Source organism: Mesocricetus auratus, unplaced genomic scaffold, assembly GCF_017639785.1.
Source record: "Mesocricetus auratus isolate SY011 unplaced genomic scaffold, BCM_Maur_2.0 Super-Scaffold_100022, whole genome shotgun sequence".
Lineage (NCBI taxonomy): Eukaryota > Metazoa > Chordata > Mammalia > Rodentia > Cricetidae > Mesocricetus > Mesocricetus auratus.
In genome coordinates this window covers 21,262,400-21,282,804 of record NW_024429203.1, presented here as the reverse complement: position 1 = coordinate 21,282,804, position 20,405 = coordinate 21,262,400, and the positions used below count along the sequence as shown (strand labels likewise).

The following is a 20,405-nucleotide window of genomic DNA, read 5'->3' as shown; positions in this document are numbered from 1 at the left end:
TCTGCGATCCCCTAATGGGAGGGTGGCAGAGTCCAATACACACTTCATCCTCATCCAAGTCTGCTCTGCTGGGGTTGGTGGCTCCAAAGGAGGCTTTGTAACTCCAGTGTGCAAACCAAAGCTGGCAAGGCTGGGACCTGGGCAGGTAAGCTCAGGCCTGCAGCCTAAGGTTCTGGCAGTGGGGGTAGGTGGGAGCAAGATACAAGTGGGGGTGCCAGCTGCTAAGAGAGCAAAGTCATCAGAGAAGGGAACCACCTAAAAGAAAGCAATGTTTCCACCTGGCCAGGAAGTAAGCCTAAGGCACTCGCCATCTGTCACATCATGCTGAGTGACTGATAGGTCATTTCTGGTGTCTGTAAACACTGTGTGCCCATGGGTCAGGGAACTGTGTGTGAGATACTCAGAATGATCATGCAATGGTTATAGCTTCAATCTAAGAGGATGGCCTGCCCCGCATCTGAGGGCTGGAATGGACCAGTGAACCGAATAAACAACATACTGCCCCTCCCCTGCCCCGTTTCCCTGGGGGCCAAAGGAGGTCCAGGGTAAAGACTGGGTGATAGGGTAAAGACCTTAGTTACTGAGCACATTGTTGGGATAAAATAACCACGCCAAATCAAATTAAAGGAGAACGAGTTCATTTTGGCTCGTAGTTGAACGTTACATCCTAACTGAGAAGTAAGTGACAGAGGCAGTGGCTTAAGAAGGCGGCTCACATTGTATCCATCATCAAGAAGCTGAGAGCAGTGAACGCTTGTGCTCAGCCATCTTTCACCTCTCGGTGCAGTCCATAGCCACCTACTTTTAGTGTGTGCCTTCCTACAGGAATTAACCTAATCAAGATGTCCTGCTCAGGCATGGCCAGAGGCTGACATAACCAAAGCAATTCCCCACAGATGCTCCCAGATACTTATCTCTTAGGTGATCTGAGATCCTGTCAGGTTGACAGCCATCTGTGACCATCGCAGCACGGATGTTTGGATGAACACCCTTGAACTTCTTGATGTCACTGCCCCAGATGCCCCTGCTCTCTGACTGCAGCAGCCCCTGCTCCTACACCCATAGCTGTCTGAAATGATAATGCATTTGGCTTGTTGCTGTCTGTCCCTTCGACGCCTGTAAGGCCCTTGAGTACAAGGACATCCCCTAACAGCAAGGACATCCCCTATGAGTGTCCTCTCTGCCTAGAACGGTGTCTAGCACATGAGAAATGCTTGCATATGTATGAAATGAAATGAATGACAAGCCATAATGACAAATGAAGATGCAACCCTGCCTGCACAGCTTCAGGTTGACATTTTTAGAAAGCAAACTTGATTTTGCACACTGCAACCCCCATCCCCCACAGACTTACACCACTAGTCTGGGACCATCCCTAGCATCCAGGCCTGTGGGCTCTGACCCCGACAGACCCCTCCATCTTCCCCAGGCTTCATGTATCTCACATATTCATTCAGTGATTCTGGAACTTTGGTGTTCATGAGACTTAGGGACTTAGTGATTATCCCACCCTGGACACAGTTCCAGGCATACGGACTCATGTAGTATGGTGGTGGTGGTCCATTTTGAGAATGACCTCTGGGTGGTTTTGATGGTAGAACCATACTTGAAGGAGGAGCTCATGCCTTCATCAAAGTGTCATGGACAACACAGTGAGTAACCACATCCTTTCTCCCCTCAGAGCCTTTGTATGATGACTTCTGGAGGGAATAACTTTGTCTGTCCACATGTTCTATGTAGAAATTGCCTTCAGGCTCCAGAGATGATCTGCTGAGGATGTAACCTTCACTGAACCCACCACACGTACTTGGTGTTTCTCTCTCTACCTGGTGTACTTTGCTTAGGGGTAATATACTGAATTATCTTTTTCTCTCCAAACCCACACTGCAGATCCTAGAAGAGTCATCTTAGTTATCCTATATAGTGAGCACTCAATGGAGCACCTTGTGTGTCCTGAGCTGGCACACAGCCGCAGACATGCTCCATGGTGTTCTCTCCTCTTCCTCTCCATCCTAACTGTGTTCTCTCTTTCTAATCACCCGTCTTCCCAGGAGTTCTCCCTCCAGAGAATGGACAGTCTTGTGGATGACAGAGTCAACATCTTAGGATTTTCCATTTTCAACCAATCCCATGCTTTCTTCCAAGAGTTCTCCCAGAGCCTCAACCAATCCTGGCAGGAGAACTGTGACCATGTGCCCTTCACCGGCCCTGCGGTAAGTGTCCTCTAGATGTCCTTGGGCCCTAACATTCTCTGTGGTCTACCACATAGTACACACAATGAAACAGGGCCAAAGTCATTGGCCTCCAAGATGCACTATGACAGGGGGTGTGAGCCACTCTACATCTGGGAGAATGGCTCTGGAGGTTCAGTGATTGCTGTTAAAAGAGCAGGGAGAAGGTCTGCAGAGGTCCTAGAATACCTTCTAGAAGGTGGGAGGCAAACCTGGTCAGGAAATGAATCACAATGGTTTGGTCAACTAAGGACCGCACAGCAAGCAGTGATTTCATATGAATGCTTTGCCTGGGCCTTCATGGTCATCGTAGTTTGTGTAATTGCACTCTGTGATACTTGTGCAGTGATACGGTGGACTAAGCACACACTCCTCCGAGTATCCCTGATATTAGTTGGTGTGAGACTTGCCATTTGTGCTTCATGTGCAAGACCTGGATAGGGAGAGGGTCTGGTTTCCCTGGGAAGAGTAGGGGCATGTTCTGTTTCATTCTTAAGACCTGTAGAGACAGGTCTGCCACATGGAAGCCACCTACAACAGGTGTTCCCGTGTGCCACCCTCCTAGCCTGCTTCAGGGTCTTATGCTCCCCAGGGACGTTGGAAGGGATCTGAGTAGCAATCAGTGTTCTGCAAACAAGCTGAGCCTCAGACTCAGGTCAGTCTCCGCTTGTCCTCACAGGTCCTGTTCCTCCGTAAGTCTACTTTTCCCTTTCTGGGCCCTTTGGATTTCTTGCCGGAATGAAGAGTGTCTGTTCTCACTCAGGTTTACCTCTGTCTGGGCACTGTAACACATCCCACAATATTACCTGTCTTGGCCTTTTCCCCTCCTCATAGCATCCTAGTAACAGTTCAAAGATGGCTGGCCCCTTCTGACAATGAGAAAACAGGCCCAGGAGAACCGAGTGACAGGTGTGGGTCTCCGAGGGCTTTAATACAATATTGGTACAGTCAGGGCTAGAGCCTAGATCAGCTTCTCCCTGTAGGGCACTTTGCAGCCATCCTGTCTCTTCCATGGCCTCTGAGAGGAAAGGAAGGTGTTAAAAACGATGCCACCACAAGAGAAGCTGACAGCAGTGGCAGTAGCACATTCCTCCAAACCCTTCTCACTTCTGAGCTTACCTTTTCAAGGTCTGCCCCTTGCCGCCTCTCTGGAGGCAGCCTAGCTCCTCCTGGCGGGAGAGGCAGAGGCTGCGGGGTTAGATTCTAGGAAACCACAGCATGGGCTGTCTCCTGCGCTGAGTCACAGAAAGGCTACACAGGCTCCTGCTTCCTCGGGATGTGTATTCCCTTCTCTCTCAGACTTTGTCTCCTCTTCCACCCTCTCTCTAGTCTTTCCCCTCACTTCTCTCCCTTTAATTCCCTTTCTGTTGCCCTCTCTTTCCTATAAAGCATCTCTCCACTCTTGACTTTCCTCTCTTCTTCTTTAGGCTTGTAGAAGAGGCTGCCCCGCGCCCCTGCCTTCCCACCATCCCAGATGGAGTTCCTCAGATGGGAAGTCTAGTTTGTAGGGTTTCAAAGGAAGGTCTGTGCCAAAGATGCCCAGGAGAAAGCTTGGTGTGCCTAGCCTGGCCAAGCAGCTTCCAGGTGGGCAGTGGTAGCCCACAGATGCGCTTCCTGCCTGAAACAAAGCCAGCGCAGAGGGAGTGTTGGGAAGGGACACACACGCCCACTAGTTTCATATGCCATTCCCATTAATCATGCTGCAAAGAACAAAAATCGTGGGAAATCATTAAAATTACAGATGGCTAGATTAAGTAATTAGAATTTAGGCTAAAGCAGATGTTTGTAATTAAGTGTTTATTTCATTGAATAAAATCCAGATTGTAAGAACTAGTCCATGGGATCTTAATAGCCCCTGCCCTCATATTGTTTTGGGGGGCAGAGTTGACTCTTGCAGAGGTTCATAGGCAAATGGGCCTCTAGGAGGATCCGCTGAATGCAGTCCTTCCTGCTTTGGGGACAGTGTGGGTTACAGGTGTGTGTCTAGAAGATATTCTTGTTTTCATTTGAGGGAGGGACAAGAACCCAGCCACAGCTCCCTGAGTCAGAATTGATTCATCATAATTTATACAGAGTCTTTCATTCCCCTAAACAATTTGCAAAACAGCTCAAAAGAAAATAACAATGAAGAACCAAATGAAAATATAAAAACAGGAGAATAGAGGGTTCCTTGCCAAACAGCTTGTTGGTGCCAAGAAAGAAGAGAGGGTTTTCAATGAGGACTGAGCCGGCTAAGGGATTTACAATTTAGAAGAGACAGGGACAGCAGAAGCAGGGACAAAACCAAGAGGCATGCAGGCATGCACCCACAAAGATTGGGGGGATGAGGAGGGTGGGGGCTCAGAAAGATGGAGGGGTCGGTCATGGGAGGACAAGAAGTGGAAAGGAAGGAGGAGGGACAGCAGAAATGTCTTCCTCCATTTCCCAATGGACTGAGGAGCAGAGACAGGGACAAAGCCTTTGATGACACAAGCCGCTTTTCACCGACTGTGGCCCGAATGCTTTCCAGAATGGAATTAGTCGATAATAGCAGAGGGAGAAGGCAATTAGGACAATGAAGAGATGGCTTGGAGTGGACAGCTGAATCACAAGGGCACTGATGGACTGGCGTGGATGGCAGAGTCTTACTCCCTAGCAGCTGGGCGTGGATGGCGGAGTCTTACTCCCTGGCAGCTGGGATCTGGAAAAGAGAATTGGAAAGAAAAGGAAAGAGATTGACAGCTGGGCAGACTAGCTAGAGGAGTGGTTCTCAGGAGGAGAAAGATGAGGTGAGTGTCCTAGGTAGATTGCCAAGAGCCTGTAGACGAGGGGCACCGGGTGATGGGTGAAGGAGACTGTCCTTGAGGTAGAGTACGTCCCAGTATACAGGGTATCAACTTGAATTAGTTCAGGCTCAACTTCAAAGAAGACCTAGGAAGTCGGTACAGTGTCCTTGGGGACACTTTTCCCATGTCACACTCTGAAGGCCGTATGTAGGTAGAGATGAGATAAGAACCTTGGTAATTTTCTACCCACTTAGTCCCTACCCTGATGTCCCCAGCTTGAATTGCAATTACAAGAAATATCTGAAGGATCATGATGGCCCTGGAGTTAGAGATGACAAAGGACATCGGGAGCAGGCACACACTGACCTCTCAGCATTTGGATAATGTACTAATAATGTCATCTGGGGCTAGGGAGATGGCTGTGTGGGCAAAGTGCTTGCAGGATAAGCACATGGGCCCAAGTTTCGATCCTCAGCACACACACAGAAGCTTACTGGTGACCCCAGTCCTGGGGCGGTGGAGGCAAGAGGAGTTCTAGAGCTTACGGCACAGTTAGCTCTAACCCACTGATGAGTCCCAAGCTCAGTGAGAGACCCCTGTCTCAAAATCAAGGAAGTCAGAGATAGAGGAAGATACACTCTTGAACACAGGTACACATGCATTCACAAACGCACTTGTGCATATGTATGTGTACACATACATATGAACACTACAATTATGTACAACAGAGAGACAGACAGACAGACGGAGACCAAGTCAAGGAGTCCTCATCCCAGCCGGAGTGGGACTATCAGCAACCATGTGGTAGGAGGGGAGACAATGGTGTGGTCAGCTTCCTCTAAAATCATGCGCTGTCCCTCAGGAACCAATGTACAGCCTCCAGAATAGGAAGGACCTCAAGAGGGGATGGGTTTCAGGCCCGTCTTGGGACCTTGAAATATGGGGAATCCCTGGGTCCTCTGTATCAATTAGGGTGCTCTCAGTTGCTAGTAGCAGAAACCCAATTAAAATGCAATGTGGTGTCACACAGCATAGTAAGACTTGAGGGGAAGAAAATTGGAGGCCAAGACCCTCTCACTCTCCATTCAGTCACCTTTGGTGTCAACTCCATGCTCAGCCTAGAGCTGAGCTGACTGCAGTGGGTCCAGGCATTCCATTTGGAAACAGGACTATCTAGAAAGAGAAGAAAGGCAATATCTTATAGGAGAGAGAATGCGCTCTGGAAAAGCACAGCCCTCCACCCAGGTTCATGGGTCCGATCTGTTCTACTTTGTGCTACACATTAGCAGAAGATGGGTGACTCACTTGGCCCAGGCATAGCTGGACCAGACGTTGATGACAATATGAGAGGACAGATGACCCATAAGCAAAATAAGAGAAAGCAGGAGAAGAGGGTCTAGGCAGGCAACACTAGCTAATGGGTCACATCTTGACTGGCATAAGGACAGCCAACCAGTGAGGCCAGGAGGGAAACTGGGATTATCCAATACACAACAGTAGCAAAATTACAGTTATGAAGTAACAACAAAATAATTTTTATGACCTAGAAGCTGAAAGCAACAAGCTCACAGCAATGATCTCCTCTCAGGGAGATGTTGGCCAGAGCTGGAAAGGGCGTCTACAGCATCCGCTGTCATTTCCATACATCTTCAGCAAGGAAATGGGAAAGCCATTAATGAGCGAGCCGCGTGCATTTGTTCTGGGCGGAATGAGGTACCAGGAAGAGGACAGCTGTAAGCTTGTGGAGGAGCAGCAGGTGCTAAGCAGATGATGAGCCTCGACTCCCTTGCAGGAGCTAGGTGACTAGGACAAGGGCAGGGATAGAGGAGAGCAGGAAGTAGTGGCTGGGTAGAGGGAACTCAGAGCAGTGGGGTTGCTCAGCTGGTTCAGCAGGGCTGCATAGTTTTCCACTCTTTGACAGAAACTGGGGGCTGGGATTTGAATACCCTTATCTGCTCAGACTTCAGATCATAGGTATCCCCAAGGCCAAGACACAGAGAGGAAGTCAGAAGGAGTTAGGAAGGCAGGAGACATCATGGAGGCAGCAGGGACTCAAGGACTTTTTCCAGTATATCTGCATAGACTGGGGAAGACGTTTACACACCCAGATAGGACCTGCTAAATGGCAGCATCTAAATAAGATTAGAAAGAAGCAGCAAGGAAAGGAGGGGAGGGAGGAAAGAAAGAGAGAGCAAGGGGAAAGAAGAGGGGATACATTGGCTAGGTGGCTTTGCAATGCCGGTGAACTTTGAATGTGGGCTGCTCTTCCCCGCAGTTCTGCTTGGAAAGGTTATTGGAAGTCAGCACTCTCAGTGCCCACTAGAGACCACAGCCCTTTGTGTAACTGTGCGTCTGTCCAGTCTGCTTTCCAGCCTCATAGAACACCTCCCCATCACCTCCTTCCGAGCACCACTAATGCCTTGGATGTGAGAGTATACAGACACACCTGTAATGCTCCCCCTGTACCTGATGACCTTTACAGGCTCGTGAGGCTGGGTTGCTACTTCTTTTATAGACAAGAGCAGTTCCTGCTTGATGTTCAGCAAGGTGTCCAGGGGCACTAAGCACCCAAAGGAGGGACTGGAGTCAAGCTGTGCTCCCCAGTTCTTCGCTCTACACCTTGATATCTCATGCTCTCTGTCCTCCCTTCATCCAGCCTTGGAGGACCAGGTATCCTAGGGCCTGGCTAGACAGAAGGTAGGAGCAAGAACTCCATCACACAAGGCATGCCCTCCAGTTCCTCCCAAAGGTGTCTTCTGAACAAGCTGGTTGGACAGGGAAAGAACTGATTGCCAGGGGTAGGCATTATGCTACCAGTGGAGGAACTGGCCCCCTCCCATCTCAGTGTCATTCCTCCAGGGATTCTGCTTACCTTTCTTGGCCTCCCTCAGCCAAGTCCTTATTCCCATCACCCCCTCCAGGCATGCTCCTCAATTCCACCTCCTAGCATGTGCTCCTGTGGTTCTGTCCTCTGAACTTTCCCCTAATTCCATCTGAACTGTACTGACCACAGAGACATCTATACTGGGCAGGATCTTTTCTTGTACAGGCTCTGTGTATCTATAGTTCCTTCTGGATGGTCCCCAGGCACAAGAGTCACCCAGTCCCCTTGGCCTTCCCCTCTACAAGGTCTGCTAACACTGACTTCACTCATCAGGCAGATGTCAGTCAAGACTTCATTCAAATGTCATCCTCCGAGCTGCCTGTCTCCTCCCCACCCTGTGTCCAGCGCCACAGCCACTCAGACCCAGTGCTCTCAGTTCCAGGTGTCTTCTTCCATGGGATACTTTGTCACCCAGCTAGACAGCTCTGTGTTTAGACCCCCACAGACCACTGTAGTTTCAGCTCTCACCACCTCCTGTTACCCTGGTTGCTGCCCTGCTCCTAGCTTTGTACCTACCTGTCATATATCATAGAAACGGAACTTTACTGAAATTTAGGATTTAACCTTACCGTGCAGTTCACACTACACGTCATATGGAACGGTACAGCTAGGTTCTAATCCTAGGTCCGTGTAGGAAGGAGCAGTTTCATGGGTGACTCCAGGGAGGAAGTGACTTACGCCTGAGCCTGGTAGAGTGGCCAGGTTCCTTCTGTCCTCCTGAGATTAGCAGCCTTGCCCCCTGTCCTGTGGATTTATTCCTGGATGCAATGGAAGTTGCTGTTTCCCAAGAGAGGGGTGGGGGGAGTGGAAGGGAGGGAGGGAGACGGGGAGGAAGACACATACTCACACAGAGGGAGGGAGGGAGAGAGGGGGAGAGGGAGAGAGAGAGAGAGAGAGAGAGAGAGAGAGAGAGAGAGAGAGAGAGAGAGAGAGAGAGAGAGAGAGAGAGAGAGAATTTGGAGTCTAAAGGTATATCTTGAAGTCTTGAAGCTTCAACCCAGAGCATCCTTTGTCAGTAAGATGCAGGTTGAAAAGCTCTTGAAAGCTGGCCTGGACCACTGGCAGACATGGGTGGGGCCAGAGGAAGGGGTGGCCAGAGGACAGTGACCGTGCCCCTTGTTTGCCTTTGGGTACTTTCCCTGTTGGTCTTCTTTGTCTTCCTTCCCTCCTCCTTCTCTTCCCTTTTCTGAGCCCTTCCACACTTGCTGTCTCTGCTTCTTCCAGCTGTCCTCTGCCCTGCTGTTTGATGCTGTCTATGCTGTGGTGACAGCGGTGCAGGAACTGAACCGGAGCCAGGAGATTGGTGTGAAGCCCCTGTCCTGTGGCTCAGCCCAGATCTGGCAGCATGGCACCAGCCTCATGAACTACCTGCGCATGGTGAGGAGCAGCTGAAGGCCTGGTCGCGCCCAACCTCAGGGGTGGGATGTTCGGTACAAGGCTCTCCCTAGTGGGTACAGCCCTAGCTAAAGCCTCACCTCAGGGAGTGGGTCGAGGGTCCCATCTGCTCCCCAGTTCTTAACACTCTAGGCAAGAACCCGTGGCTAGCTTATTCTCAAGACAACTGTCCTTAGATCTTAAACTGGATAAGGGTTCCAAATCCTAGGCTTACAACCTGGACCATGCCCAGTGGTAGCCCCTGCACAATTCAGCACAGCTGAGAGAGGACCATGCTGCTGGAACCTACCATCCCTCAGACTTCTACCTTGATGCTCATTTTCCCGAGTTCTCTCTCCAGCCACGTTTTTTTTTCTCCCATGAAAAAGACATCTCTCACTAGAGAGAGAAATTGTGTGTGTGGGGGGGGTCTTAGACTTTTGCAAGGAGTCAGGACTATCCTGACTTCCTGTAGGCCCAGGGTCAGCAGATTCTCCAAAAGGAAAAATGCTGGTAAGAGCGCCCTCCTGTATGGCTAGGGGACAGGGAGAGCTGAATCTGAGCCAAATACAGCATGGTAGCTCCTACTGGCTTACAGTTGGCTTGGGGTTACTGGATGTGGTTCCCCTCTTCTTCCACTCAGATTCTGTGGCTTCAGAGTGGACAGAACAGGGGTGTCCAAACACTGTGAAGTAGCATGTAAGAGGAACGCTTGCTTGGGACCAGCTATGGCCGAGCCTATTTTGTGCTGTAACTCACTCTCTCTTGGACAGGTAGAATTGGAAGGTCTCACCGGCCACATTGAATTCAACAGCAAAGGCCAGAGGTCCAACTATGCCTTGAAAATCTTACAGTTCACCAGGAATGGTTTTCGACAGGTACGCCTACCTATGCTGCCAAGGAGATGGATGTTTCCTCTTTGTCCTTCTCCCTGTCCCAAGTTCCAGTGTCAAGTGTCTTCCCTCTCCCAGATAGCAGGCTTCATTCATACTGATTCAGGCTCCTGAAATGCAGTTACCTCATCCTACCTGGTCCCAGATCAGCCCACGTGGGCTCTGCTAGCGATATACCAGGAGGGAGGCAACCATGCTTTGTGGGGGAGGAGACAACGGGGTGTCACTTAGAAAGGAATGCCCAGCTCCTCTCCGCTATTGTATTCTTTGGGGATGGGTAATGGAAAATGTTGGGGATTCCCCTAACCCTGGAACCCAGCTGGACTCCAGGGGCACTCTGGTTCTCTGTATGGTTCTTCCTTCTCCATTAAGCCCTCTTGTTCCTTTTCTCTGGTCCTCTGTCAGAGGAAACAGACTCTGACAGCCATGTCAAGTGTCTCTCTAAAAGTTTATACCCTCACCATCCCCTAATAATCAACTTCCTTTATTGAGAGGCCTCTCTGACTCGGCAAAGGCCGGAAAGACCTAGTCAGACACTAATTACAGCAGGAAGCAGGCATATTAAAGACCTCCTAACTGTCATGGTGGCTGGATGAGGGACAGTCCCACTGTAGAGATCGGATAGCCACCCATCCAACAAATTTGACAGAACCATTATCTTTGCCTTCACCATCACCATGGTGGCTACTCTCTTATGGTAAACACTTACCATGAGCTTTATGCCCTGGTAAGTGTAGCACATGTATAAGCCTACAAAGTAGGTGATTTCACTTATTTTTTGCCCTAAAACCATAGGTATTGTGCATGTATCCATGTATTCATGCATATATGTGATCATATGTATGTGCATGTATGTGGAGGCCAGAAGTTGGTGTTGAATATCTACCTCTGAAGTTCCACATCTTATATTTTGAGATACTGTCTCATATTAAACCAGAGCACACTCATTCAGCTAGATCGGATGGCCAGCAAGACCTGGGAATACTCTTGTTTCCACTACCCTTGTGCTGGGATTGCAGCCATATGTCACAGTGCCCAGGTCTTTATGTGAATGCCGGGCTTCTGAACTCAGGTTCTTGTGTCTGTAGGGGAAACATGTTACTGATTCATCCTTCTTTCTATCTCACAAATAGATACCTTTTTAAAAAAAATCAATATCCTCACTTGTGAGGTTTATGACAGATTTGTCCTTGAACAAAGTCATGACAGAACTGGTTTCAGATCTATGAATGCCCTGCCTACAGTCCAAGTCCTTAACTATTATGACAAATTATGTATAAAACTCACCTTGGTAACTGTTAAAAGTCCCATTTTAGATTCAGTTCCATTGGAGTGTGGGAAGGGAGGCCCAAGGAACAGATCTGGTCAGCAGGTATCCAGTGTGATCCTCATAGAATCCTTTAACATAGAAGTCCATCACATCTGTCTTTTGCCACACCATCCCTGCATCCAAGAGGGGACCCTTGACCTTTACATGGGTCCCAGGGAGAAGGGTCTTTCTAGGTGATCTGTGACTTTCTGGAGAGTCACTCCTCTTAGAAGAGAACAGAAGGGAAGGAAGGAGTCCCTGGAGCTGAATGTCAGCAGGACCCCCAGCTCTGAATAGGAGCTGCGTGGGATGGTGGTACTTCCCACATCTTCTCAGATAGGCACAAGGTCCTTCATTTATCTAACGGGTCTTTTACTGAGCATCTGCTATGTGTCATGCTGGGTCAGGGGAACACAGACACAGCCCTTACACTGAGAGAGCTCTCAGTCTGGTGAGAGTAAGTGATGTAGAAAAAAAAATGGAAAGAGAATGAGAGCTGCAATTTAGGGCTATTAAGCTCAAATCATGCCCCGTGGCTCATCATCCTCGAATGAGTAGGCTGCCAGCCTCTAGGAAAATTGTCATGGAGACTTTTCCCTGAGCCCCAATCTTCTTGGGGGATCTAAAGTAAAGAACATTCATTCACTCAAGTTGATACCTGTTGAGTATCTCCTACTGCTGTCTCCCTTCTAGGTATAGATTTAGGATGAGAAAGATCTGCTTTTGTGCAACATATGCTCTAGCAGGGGACAGATGACGGGCAAAAGAAAAATACATATGTAACATTATGCCAGCCTGCTAAGTTCCCTGAGGAAAAATACAACCGGGTGAGGAATATGAGTGGGACGAGCATAGCGTTGGGGGAGTGGTTAGAACACACTGCTCAGGCAACCCCAGACCTACTCCAGAGAGCCCCAGCCCAGCCTTTGTCAACCTCACAGTCCTTCCCAATAATGATCCACTTCCTGTGCCTCCTTCATGGCACTTCCGGCCCCTCGGTCCACCCTCCAGCCGGCAGACAGCTGATGGACTCACCACCTCTCTCTGGTTTCATTCTGCTTCTATCTTAGCTGCCACTCAAGTTGGCTTTGGGGAGGAGCTGGGGGAAGGAAGACGAATACATTCAAATTGTACTGGATGAATTTCTCAAAGAACTAATAAAATATATGTTTAAAAACTGATAGAAACAATATTAAAATTATATGAATGGAGGGAGGCTGAGGTCCATGGTGGAGCGCCCTTTTTTGTTTGATTCCCAACATCATGGACCCACACAACAGAGCTGTGTGGAACTGGGCCCTAGCAAGCACACTGGTCAAACAGACATTACAGTATCCACTTACTAACTGTATTGGCGAAAGCCCCTTCAAGATGCTTTCGGAAATGCATAGAAAAGGCAAATGAATTTGAAATAATGTATCTTTTTAGAGATTATAGAAGCAAAAATGGTAACTAGAGAAGTTCACATGGGCCTCAGAGATTGAGATGGCATTCATTATACAATAAAAAATAAGGAAGATGACTTTAACAGAGATTTTGTTTGTTTGTTTTTGTGGTTCTGGGTATCAAATTCAGGGTCACATATATACTAGGTACCTGGCAAGCAATCTACCACTAAGCTATAACCCCACCCATGAAGCATTTTCTTCTGTTAAAATGTTTTTTTCGTAATGAACTTTTAAAGTACATAGTCTATAGCAAACAGGGAAAGGAATCAGCATCGTCAGCCCCTCCCCCAAGGTGGCATATCCAGTCCAGCTTGGCCAGGACCCAGGAGTCTGCCCTGAGGCTGTTTTCATAGTTGTGGTTACTGCTGCATCAACAGTGCCCACTAGTGGCAAACAGGTGGCTTCTCAAACACAAGTGCATCCCCAGACTCCATAGCTATGCGCTTTCCTTCGGTAAGGCAGTGTGCTCTAGGATCTGTTAGTTTACCTAGCACCTACTTGGATGATCAGAATGGTGGGCTGACCACAGGCTCTCCTTTAACAAACACTGCGCTAATAGAAGCGTGTTCTACCAACAGAGTTCTTTTGTTTGACCCCTCTGTGCCCTACCCCGTTGTTTTGAGTTAACATCGAATGGAATCAGCCCCACAAGTGACCATTAAGGGACCTTTGGCTTCCCTAAGGGACACTCAGTCCTGCCTGGACTTAGAGAGTGGATGGTGAGAATGTTCCTTAAGACCTCGACTTTTCAACAAGTCTAGCAACTGTCCTGCTGCTGTCTGGCTCAGGTGCTGACTGGAAGCCCTGTGTGATGTGTCTGGTGCTGTGAGCACTGACTGGAAGCCCTGTGTGATGTGTCTGGTGCACAGATGCAGCTTCCTAGTGCCAGTCCCCAGGTCCCATCCCAATCACCATCCAGGCTTTGCCTCTTGACGGGCGTCCTTCCCTGCTTATTGCAGGATGAAGAAATGGTTTAAAAAGGGATAACTAATTAGGCTTCTCTCTCAGGATAGGAGGAATGTCAGTACCTCTGCTCTGATATTCTCCCAGTTCCATCAGAGGTAATGTTGGTGCAGGAAGGGAAGTGACAAGGAGCAGAAGGAATATCTATGGGGATCTTTTGGGTAGCAGACTCCACATAGTGCTTTGAGGATAGCCTTCTAAGGTGGATCAGCCCATCCATAAGAAACTGAGGATGTGCTCAGTGGGCAAGAGCACTTGCTCTGCAAGCATGAGGACCCAAGGACCTGAGTTCAAATCCATAGTACCCACATAAAAATCTAGGTGTGTCTAAACAAGACTATAACCCCAGCACTAGGGGACAGACACAAGTAAATTACCAGAGCTCCCTGACTGGTCAGCCTGGGCATAATGTGAACGTGACTTCAGATTCCGTGAGAGGCCCTATCTCAAGGCAGTGAAGCAGAGATCCACAGAAAGACATGATGCATGTATCAAATGTGTGCACAGGAGTACATACTGCTGTACTCACATGCATGAAACATACATACACACACACACACACACACACACACACACACACACACACACACACACACACACACTCATTCACATACACACTGTCCAAATCTTACAGTCTCTAAGAACTTGGGAAGACTGGATTTCATACTCAAGTTTGTCTGACTCCGAAACCCATGTTCTGGGCTCTTCTACTTCTGTTTCTTCCTTCCTGCCCTTGGGTACCTATGTTCCCCAATCAGAGGCCCTACTTCTGGTCTGTTGCTCTGCCACCATCTGCCACCATTCAGAATGGCGCTCGGCCCTAACACCCCGCTGGGATGGGCTTTCTTTAGTAATGGCATCTTCTCATTTGGATTTGGTCCTGCTCTTTCTCTCCTGTCTGGGTGAACTACTATTAAGAGCTGGTTTTGATTATTTGGAAAGCACCACGCAGGGACCCAGTGGGCTATAATTGGTAAGATGTCTGAACGAAATACCATATTTCCTGCTGGTGGCTAATTAAAGGATTTTTACCATTTTAGAAATAGTCTTTCAGAATTCAGAGTTCTTTTTTTTTTACCATTTTAAAAAATTACTATTTTGATTCTGCATGGAGAGTGTGTGCCATCTTGGGAGCTTCCACTACAGTACATTTGGAGGAATGTGCTTCCTATGCAGCCCTGTAGGGGACATTCTGGACTATCTCTCCATTATTTATAGACATAAGAGTCAATAGCACTGCCCGACTCCATCCTCCAGCGACTCAAACCATAACGCTCTTTCCCCCTCTCCAAGACGTGCTGGGGAGTGTTACAATAGCTTTGTGTCCCTCCCTGTCTGGGAAACCCTCCCTTGAAAGAAGCCAGAAGGAAGGTAAGGACGTCTTTAGAAGACCCTTAATTTCCTTCATTTAACTTAGTCGAAAGATCAGAGACTGTGAGCTTCCCCTGAGCAACGTTGTTAGCGTTATAATACGATGAGCACACCTTTCATCTGAGGATCGGAAATGGCTTAACAGGGCCTAATTAAGCCTTCGGGGTTTGACATCCCTAACTAAAGATGCAGACCTGCCTTTCCCACACTGGTTCGCTGTGTATCCCAAGTGGGGTGGGTTCCGTTTTCTTTCTGTGTGCAGTGATGATGGTAACCCCTCATATTTGGTCTCATAAGATCCGAAGATGATTGAAAATAGCTCTGCCTGGCAATGTGTTTGACTGGCTATACTTATGTGCAAAGCTGGCTCTCATGACATCATAATAATAGCTAACATTTATTGTCGCCTACATGATGTACCGTGTTGGGTGGTATACATATATATTTAAATTTTTACATCCTTTTATCAACCTAGCATGAAAGCTGTTCTCTCATCTCGTAGGTGGAAAACCTGAGGTAGAGAGATAAAGAAATGTATCCTTCTTGGCCTAGGTGGGAAGTGGCAGACTCAAGAACGCAGTTTGGGTCAAGCTTCCTCAGTGTTTCCATTATGCAACATTTACCCGGAGCATGGGGCAGAGAACACCATTTAGCTTCTTAGTTATCTTCTAACCCGATGCAAGAGCAGTTGGCACTGGGACACGATGGAGACACCGGCAGCTTTGCTGTGAGCCCATCACGGGCTGGAGAATTAGCCTCTCTAGAGATATATATTCAGATTCCTCCAGGTACTGGGTCAACCTCTGCCTCCTAACTCTGCCCTATGGAACATTCCAGAATAGTTTGCTTTCTCTTCCTTGCCAGCTCTTCAGATATGTAAAATCAGATTGCTTTTACTTCACTCATTCATTTTTCCATTCCTGAATTAGCCTAAAATTTTCTTTTAAGATTTACTAGGTCTGGAATGCAGGATAAAAGAGCCATACTCCATTTAAGAGCTGGTGATCTTAGGGGGGTGAAATTGCGGCTCACAATTGCCTTAGAGTACTCTGATTATACACCACTTATTTTATCCTTCGCTGAGCAGTGGGCTGTACCTGTTCCTAACAGAATATGGCTTACCACTCTCACCAAGAAGGCACAGGTGCTGTCAACTCTCTACAAAACACAAAACTACAGGCAGGATGCACTGAGAGCATGGGGGACTATTTGTCACCTCAGACTGAATCCTCAGTCATTTCCTGCATTAGCCTGATTACTGGAATTTACTTTTCAAATGTCCCATTCCTTTTGAACTCTGGGCTCTGGGGTCATCTACTTCCTCTACTTACCATCTTCCTTAGCAATTCAGTCAGCCCTTTGTGCGTACACTTTCCATAGAGACTGGACCCGAGCCAGCCTGCCGTGGGGCAGGTGATCCATTTGACTCTGTTTCTATAGAAATGGAGAAACCGACAAGGTTGGCCTGGAGAGTGCCAAGAAAGTAGCCCTGTGGGCTGATAGCCTTATTTTCCCAAACAGAGACAAGCTCAGAATTCAAAGGGCTTGTTTCACTAATGATTTCAACACTTTTCTAAGCAGAGGCAGGGGGATGGATGAGATGGCTTATCCAAGGCAGCCTTGCAAGCAGACTCACTGAGGTTCTTTAGAAGGAAACCCAGAGCCAACTTCCTGAAGACCCTGCAGGTTGCCACTCACTGCCGCAAAGGTCAGGTTCCCTCCATGTCCCCTCCCCAGCTGCCATCTTTGCCGAGAGCAGCCTGTGCAGAGGCTCCTTTCTTGGGAAGTCTGGGGTCCTCCGGCGTTTGCAGTTGAAGTACTGGCTCTGCAGCACCCCTGAGGGTACCATCAGCAGCAGAGGCCACTAGGAAGTGGTTTCCCTTGTTCCTCTGACAGTTCCCAACTCTTGGCCCCACCCCCCATTCAAAAGCAATCACATGTAGATCAACAGAAAACCCTGCTACACTTTGTCTGTCAGCTGGTCTGTGCTCACACTGCCTGTGTGTGGCAGCTCAGGAACAATACGGAGGGTGTCCTGGTCTCATAGAGAGGTCCTGTCCGGGTCGATATGTTTGTTCCTAGCCCCTCTTACTCTGAGCAGCCTCTGTGACAGCTCCAGTCCTTTCTGTCCTCAAGTCGCTCAGAAGGCTTGCCAGTGGGAGAGGCAGCTCTGAGAATCCTGTGCTTGTCACTGTCTGATACATTTTCAATTTGAGCAAGAGTTTACCATAAATATGCAGATCCTTTGAAGCTGTCTTTGCTGAGACCTGGCTCAGGGCGCTGGAGCCTGGTGGGTTTGATTGCTGGAAATCAGCAGCCCCGAGTGCCAGCTCCCCAGCACGGGGGACAGACCTGTGAGAGCAGGCCAGCTAGGGAGCTTGCAGGGGCTGCCATCCCCCAGAGCCAGCTCTGCCTTTGATGAGGAAACTCAGGCTGCAGCTCCTCATAGAGGGGAGGTGGCTTGGGGATACTTTGAAGGTGACTGAGAAGTCACTCACGCCTTCTTTTTAATTAAGGAGCCAGGAGAGGAGAAAATGGCATGGAGTTTGAAGCAACAACATCAATTCTTAGAGCTGCGGGTCACTTGGGCCAGCTCTTCAGAAAGGCAGTGATGTCTGAGAGTTTCATTGGGCTTGAAAACCCTTAGTGACCCCATTTGCGTGTTGAGCGATGGGTGTGGTCCTTCCAGCAAGCCATCTGACCTGTCGCTTCCTACTCTACCTTCTGCCCCAGTAGTCATGGGTGCTGGGGGTCTTGGACATAGAAGCTGCCTCAGAATCACACCTGTGTCTCCCTCGCTTCTGACTCCGTCACTCCTCCTCCTGTCTCCAACACTGACTTCAGAAGACTCCCCTGCCACCTCTGATCGGCCAGTGCTCTCTGCCAGCATCTTCTCCCCACCGTCTTCCCAGGACAGGGGTCTTGTGAGCCTGGCCCAGCCAGTAGGTGAGACTCAGTACTCATGGGGCCTGGGGAGGAGGCTGTACAGGGGCCATGCACGTGTGCCTTCCAGGTGTCACGGAACTCACTCAGAGTCAACAAGGGCATCAGAGCCCCAGGTCCTGCGGGTAGAGTGCTGAGGGCCTTCTAAAGCCATAGCTTTCTTTTTCCTTCAAGAGAATTTCCATGTGCCAAAACTCTTAGAGGCAATGGCATTTACGTTTTTGATTGGAAAGGTCCCTGGAACCACTGATTTGTCTCTTACCCTTTCCATGTTCCTCCATGCAGTACAGGCCCCTCTACTTCTGAAAAGGCTCTATAATGCCTTCTCCCAGGAGAGATGCTCCCGCTGTTCCCCTTGCAGCCCCAAGGAGACAAGTTCAAGGAGCAGATGAGCTGGCTTTGAGGGCTGAATCCTAAAGCACTTGTTATCTTTTCCAGCCTCTCTGGTCCCCCGAACATCTGATTCTTTCCCCCAAAGCATAGGGACTCCCGTTTATCGGCTCTGCTGAAAAATTCATCAGCTGCAGAGGCTTATTCACACATCAGCCGGCAAACAAATTAAGAGGTACTTACATTTTTGAACAGGGGGCTGGTTTGGGGCCGAGGAGTGGGATTTTAAAGTGCTGCATTTGAAATCTATTTCTTGTCATGTGCCCGATCACGCTTTTGCCTGAGATCAGCCTGGGGAAGTCTGCCAGCTCCTGGCGACACTTCCTGCACCCCTTCAGCCAACTCATGCAGGGGGGGAGCGAGAAGGGGGGGCTGCCAATTCAGTGCCACAAAACAGCCTGAGGCAGCCAGCTCCTCAAAATGGGAAGCAAGCCAGGGCCAGAGGCGAGGGTACAGGCAGGTCGGCCAGGAGAAAGAAGCAAGGCAGACTGTGGAGGGTTAGGGAGTTTACCCAATCGGGAATGCCTGAGCACCTCCTCCCCCCAACCCCCCCCCACGCCCACTCTGGGCTCCTAACTTCACTTCCCGTTTTCCTCAGTAAAATTTAGGATAGTCATGATTTCCACTTCTTGGGTATCATAAAATTATTGAGAACAAGATAAACTGTTGTTTATAGCTGTTCTTTGAGGGTTCTACTACACTCTGCAATTTTTAATTCTGTTGTCTCACATGGCAATGTCTATATATCTCTCTGTCTATGTGATATTCCCTTTAATCTCCTGGAAATTCTGCCCTGGTTCAGGGCAGAGAGAAGGATACAGTCTTTGGACGGGAAGACTCAACACATAGTCTGTTCCTGCTGGAGCCATACAACCCTAGGAGAGGGCGTATGAGCACTGGCCCATGCTAGGCAGGCAGCAAGCTGATTCCTACCCACTTCTCTTCCTCTGTCTTGAATCTTGTACTTCTCTATATCTGCCTTTGGCCCACTCTCTGACCTTCAGCTCTACTTTGTGGGGGCTATGGATGGGTGTAAAGGGAAGAGAACCTGAGTTATGGCTACTTCCAGGAGAAGCCATAAAATACTGAAGGCCCCCTGAACATGGAATGGATAAGACAAGAGCAACAGACACTCTCAAACTAAACATCCCCCCTCTTCCAAGAGTACAGCAAGGCCCAGGTATAGGCTCCTTCCTACACACAAGTCCGCACCGAGCTACGTCCAGCCCATTCCCAGCCCCAGGCTGAAAGCTCTGAAGTCGCAGTGCTGTCCTGATTGTAGCATCAAGATGGAGAGCGAGCAGCTCCCTCCAGTCCAGATGCTTTATTGAAAGCATCTGTTCAGTTGGCACCTGGGACTCAGAGCTCAGAGTCAAGGTATCAGCACAGCCACCTTCCCAAGACACTTCTTACCTGGTGAGCTGAACAAATGAAGCTGGCATGGCCTGGCTGTCATGTTCCTTGGCCATAATTTTCTTAGATGAAAAGTCTTGAGCATGCTTGAGCTCTCCAGCCGATTCCTCAGCAATTCGTGCTCAAATGTCTCCAGTCTTCTGGGAGGCAGAGAGAGAAGAGCAAGGGAGTGTTCCTGTTTGCTGACTCTGCCATGTACTTGTCATGTATCAGTGTGAGAAAGGCCAACAGTGGGTCATCCCCAAAGCACTTGAAATATACCTAGAAGGTTTTCAATTATATTAGAAAGGGTAAGCCAGGCACAGTGTCTTAGATTTGTAATTGTAGCACTTGGGACATAAGACTGGAGAACCACGGCCTTGAAGCTAGCCTGAGCTACAAAGCAATTTCAAGTCTAGTCTGGGTGACAGGGCAAGGCTTT

At 48.8% G+C, this 20,405-nt stretch overlaps 1 protein-coding gene and 1 long non-coding RNA gene across 3 annotated transcripts in view; one reads left to right on the top strand and one right to left on the bottom strand.

Moving 5' to 3' along the window:
- LOC121133441 overlaps positions 1-19,022 on the bottom strand; it is a 39,076-nt gene extending 20,054 nt beyond the window's left edge. The window contains exons 1-2 of the long non-coding RNA XR_005870280.1: positions 18,755-19,022; positions 16,570-16,672 (exon numbers count right to left, since the gene is read on the bottom strand). This is a non-coding gene — a long non-coding RNA (uncharacterized LOC121133441). The remainder of the gene's footprint in view (positions 1-16,569; positions 16,673-18,754) is intronic.
- Grik4 (glutamate ionotropic receptor kainate type subunit 4) overlaps positions 1-20,405 on the top strand; it is a 417,441-nt gene that overhangs the window by 308,893 nt on the left and 88,143 nt on the right. For both annotated transcript variants that reach the window (XM_005069407.4, XM_040729877.1), the window contains exons 9-11: positions 2,052-2,213; positions 9,105-9,257; positions 10,028-10,132. In XM_005069407.4, coding sequence (XP_005069464.1) covers positions 2,052-2,213; positions 9,105-9,257; positions 10,028-10,132 — 420 coding nt within the window. The remainder of the gene's footprint in view (positions 1-2,051; positions 2,214-9,104; positions 9,258-10,027; positions 10,133-20,405) is intronic.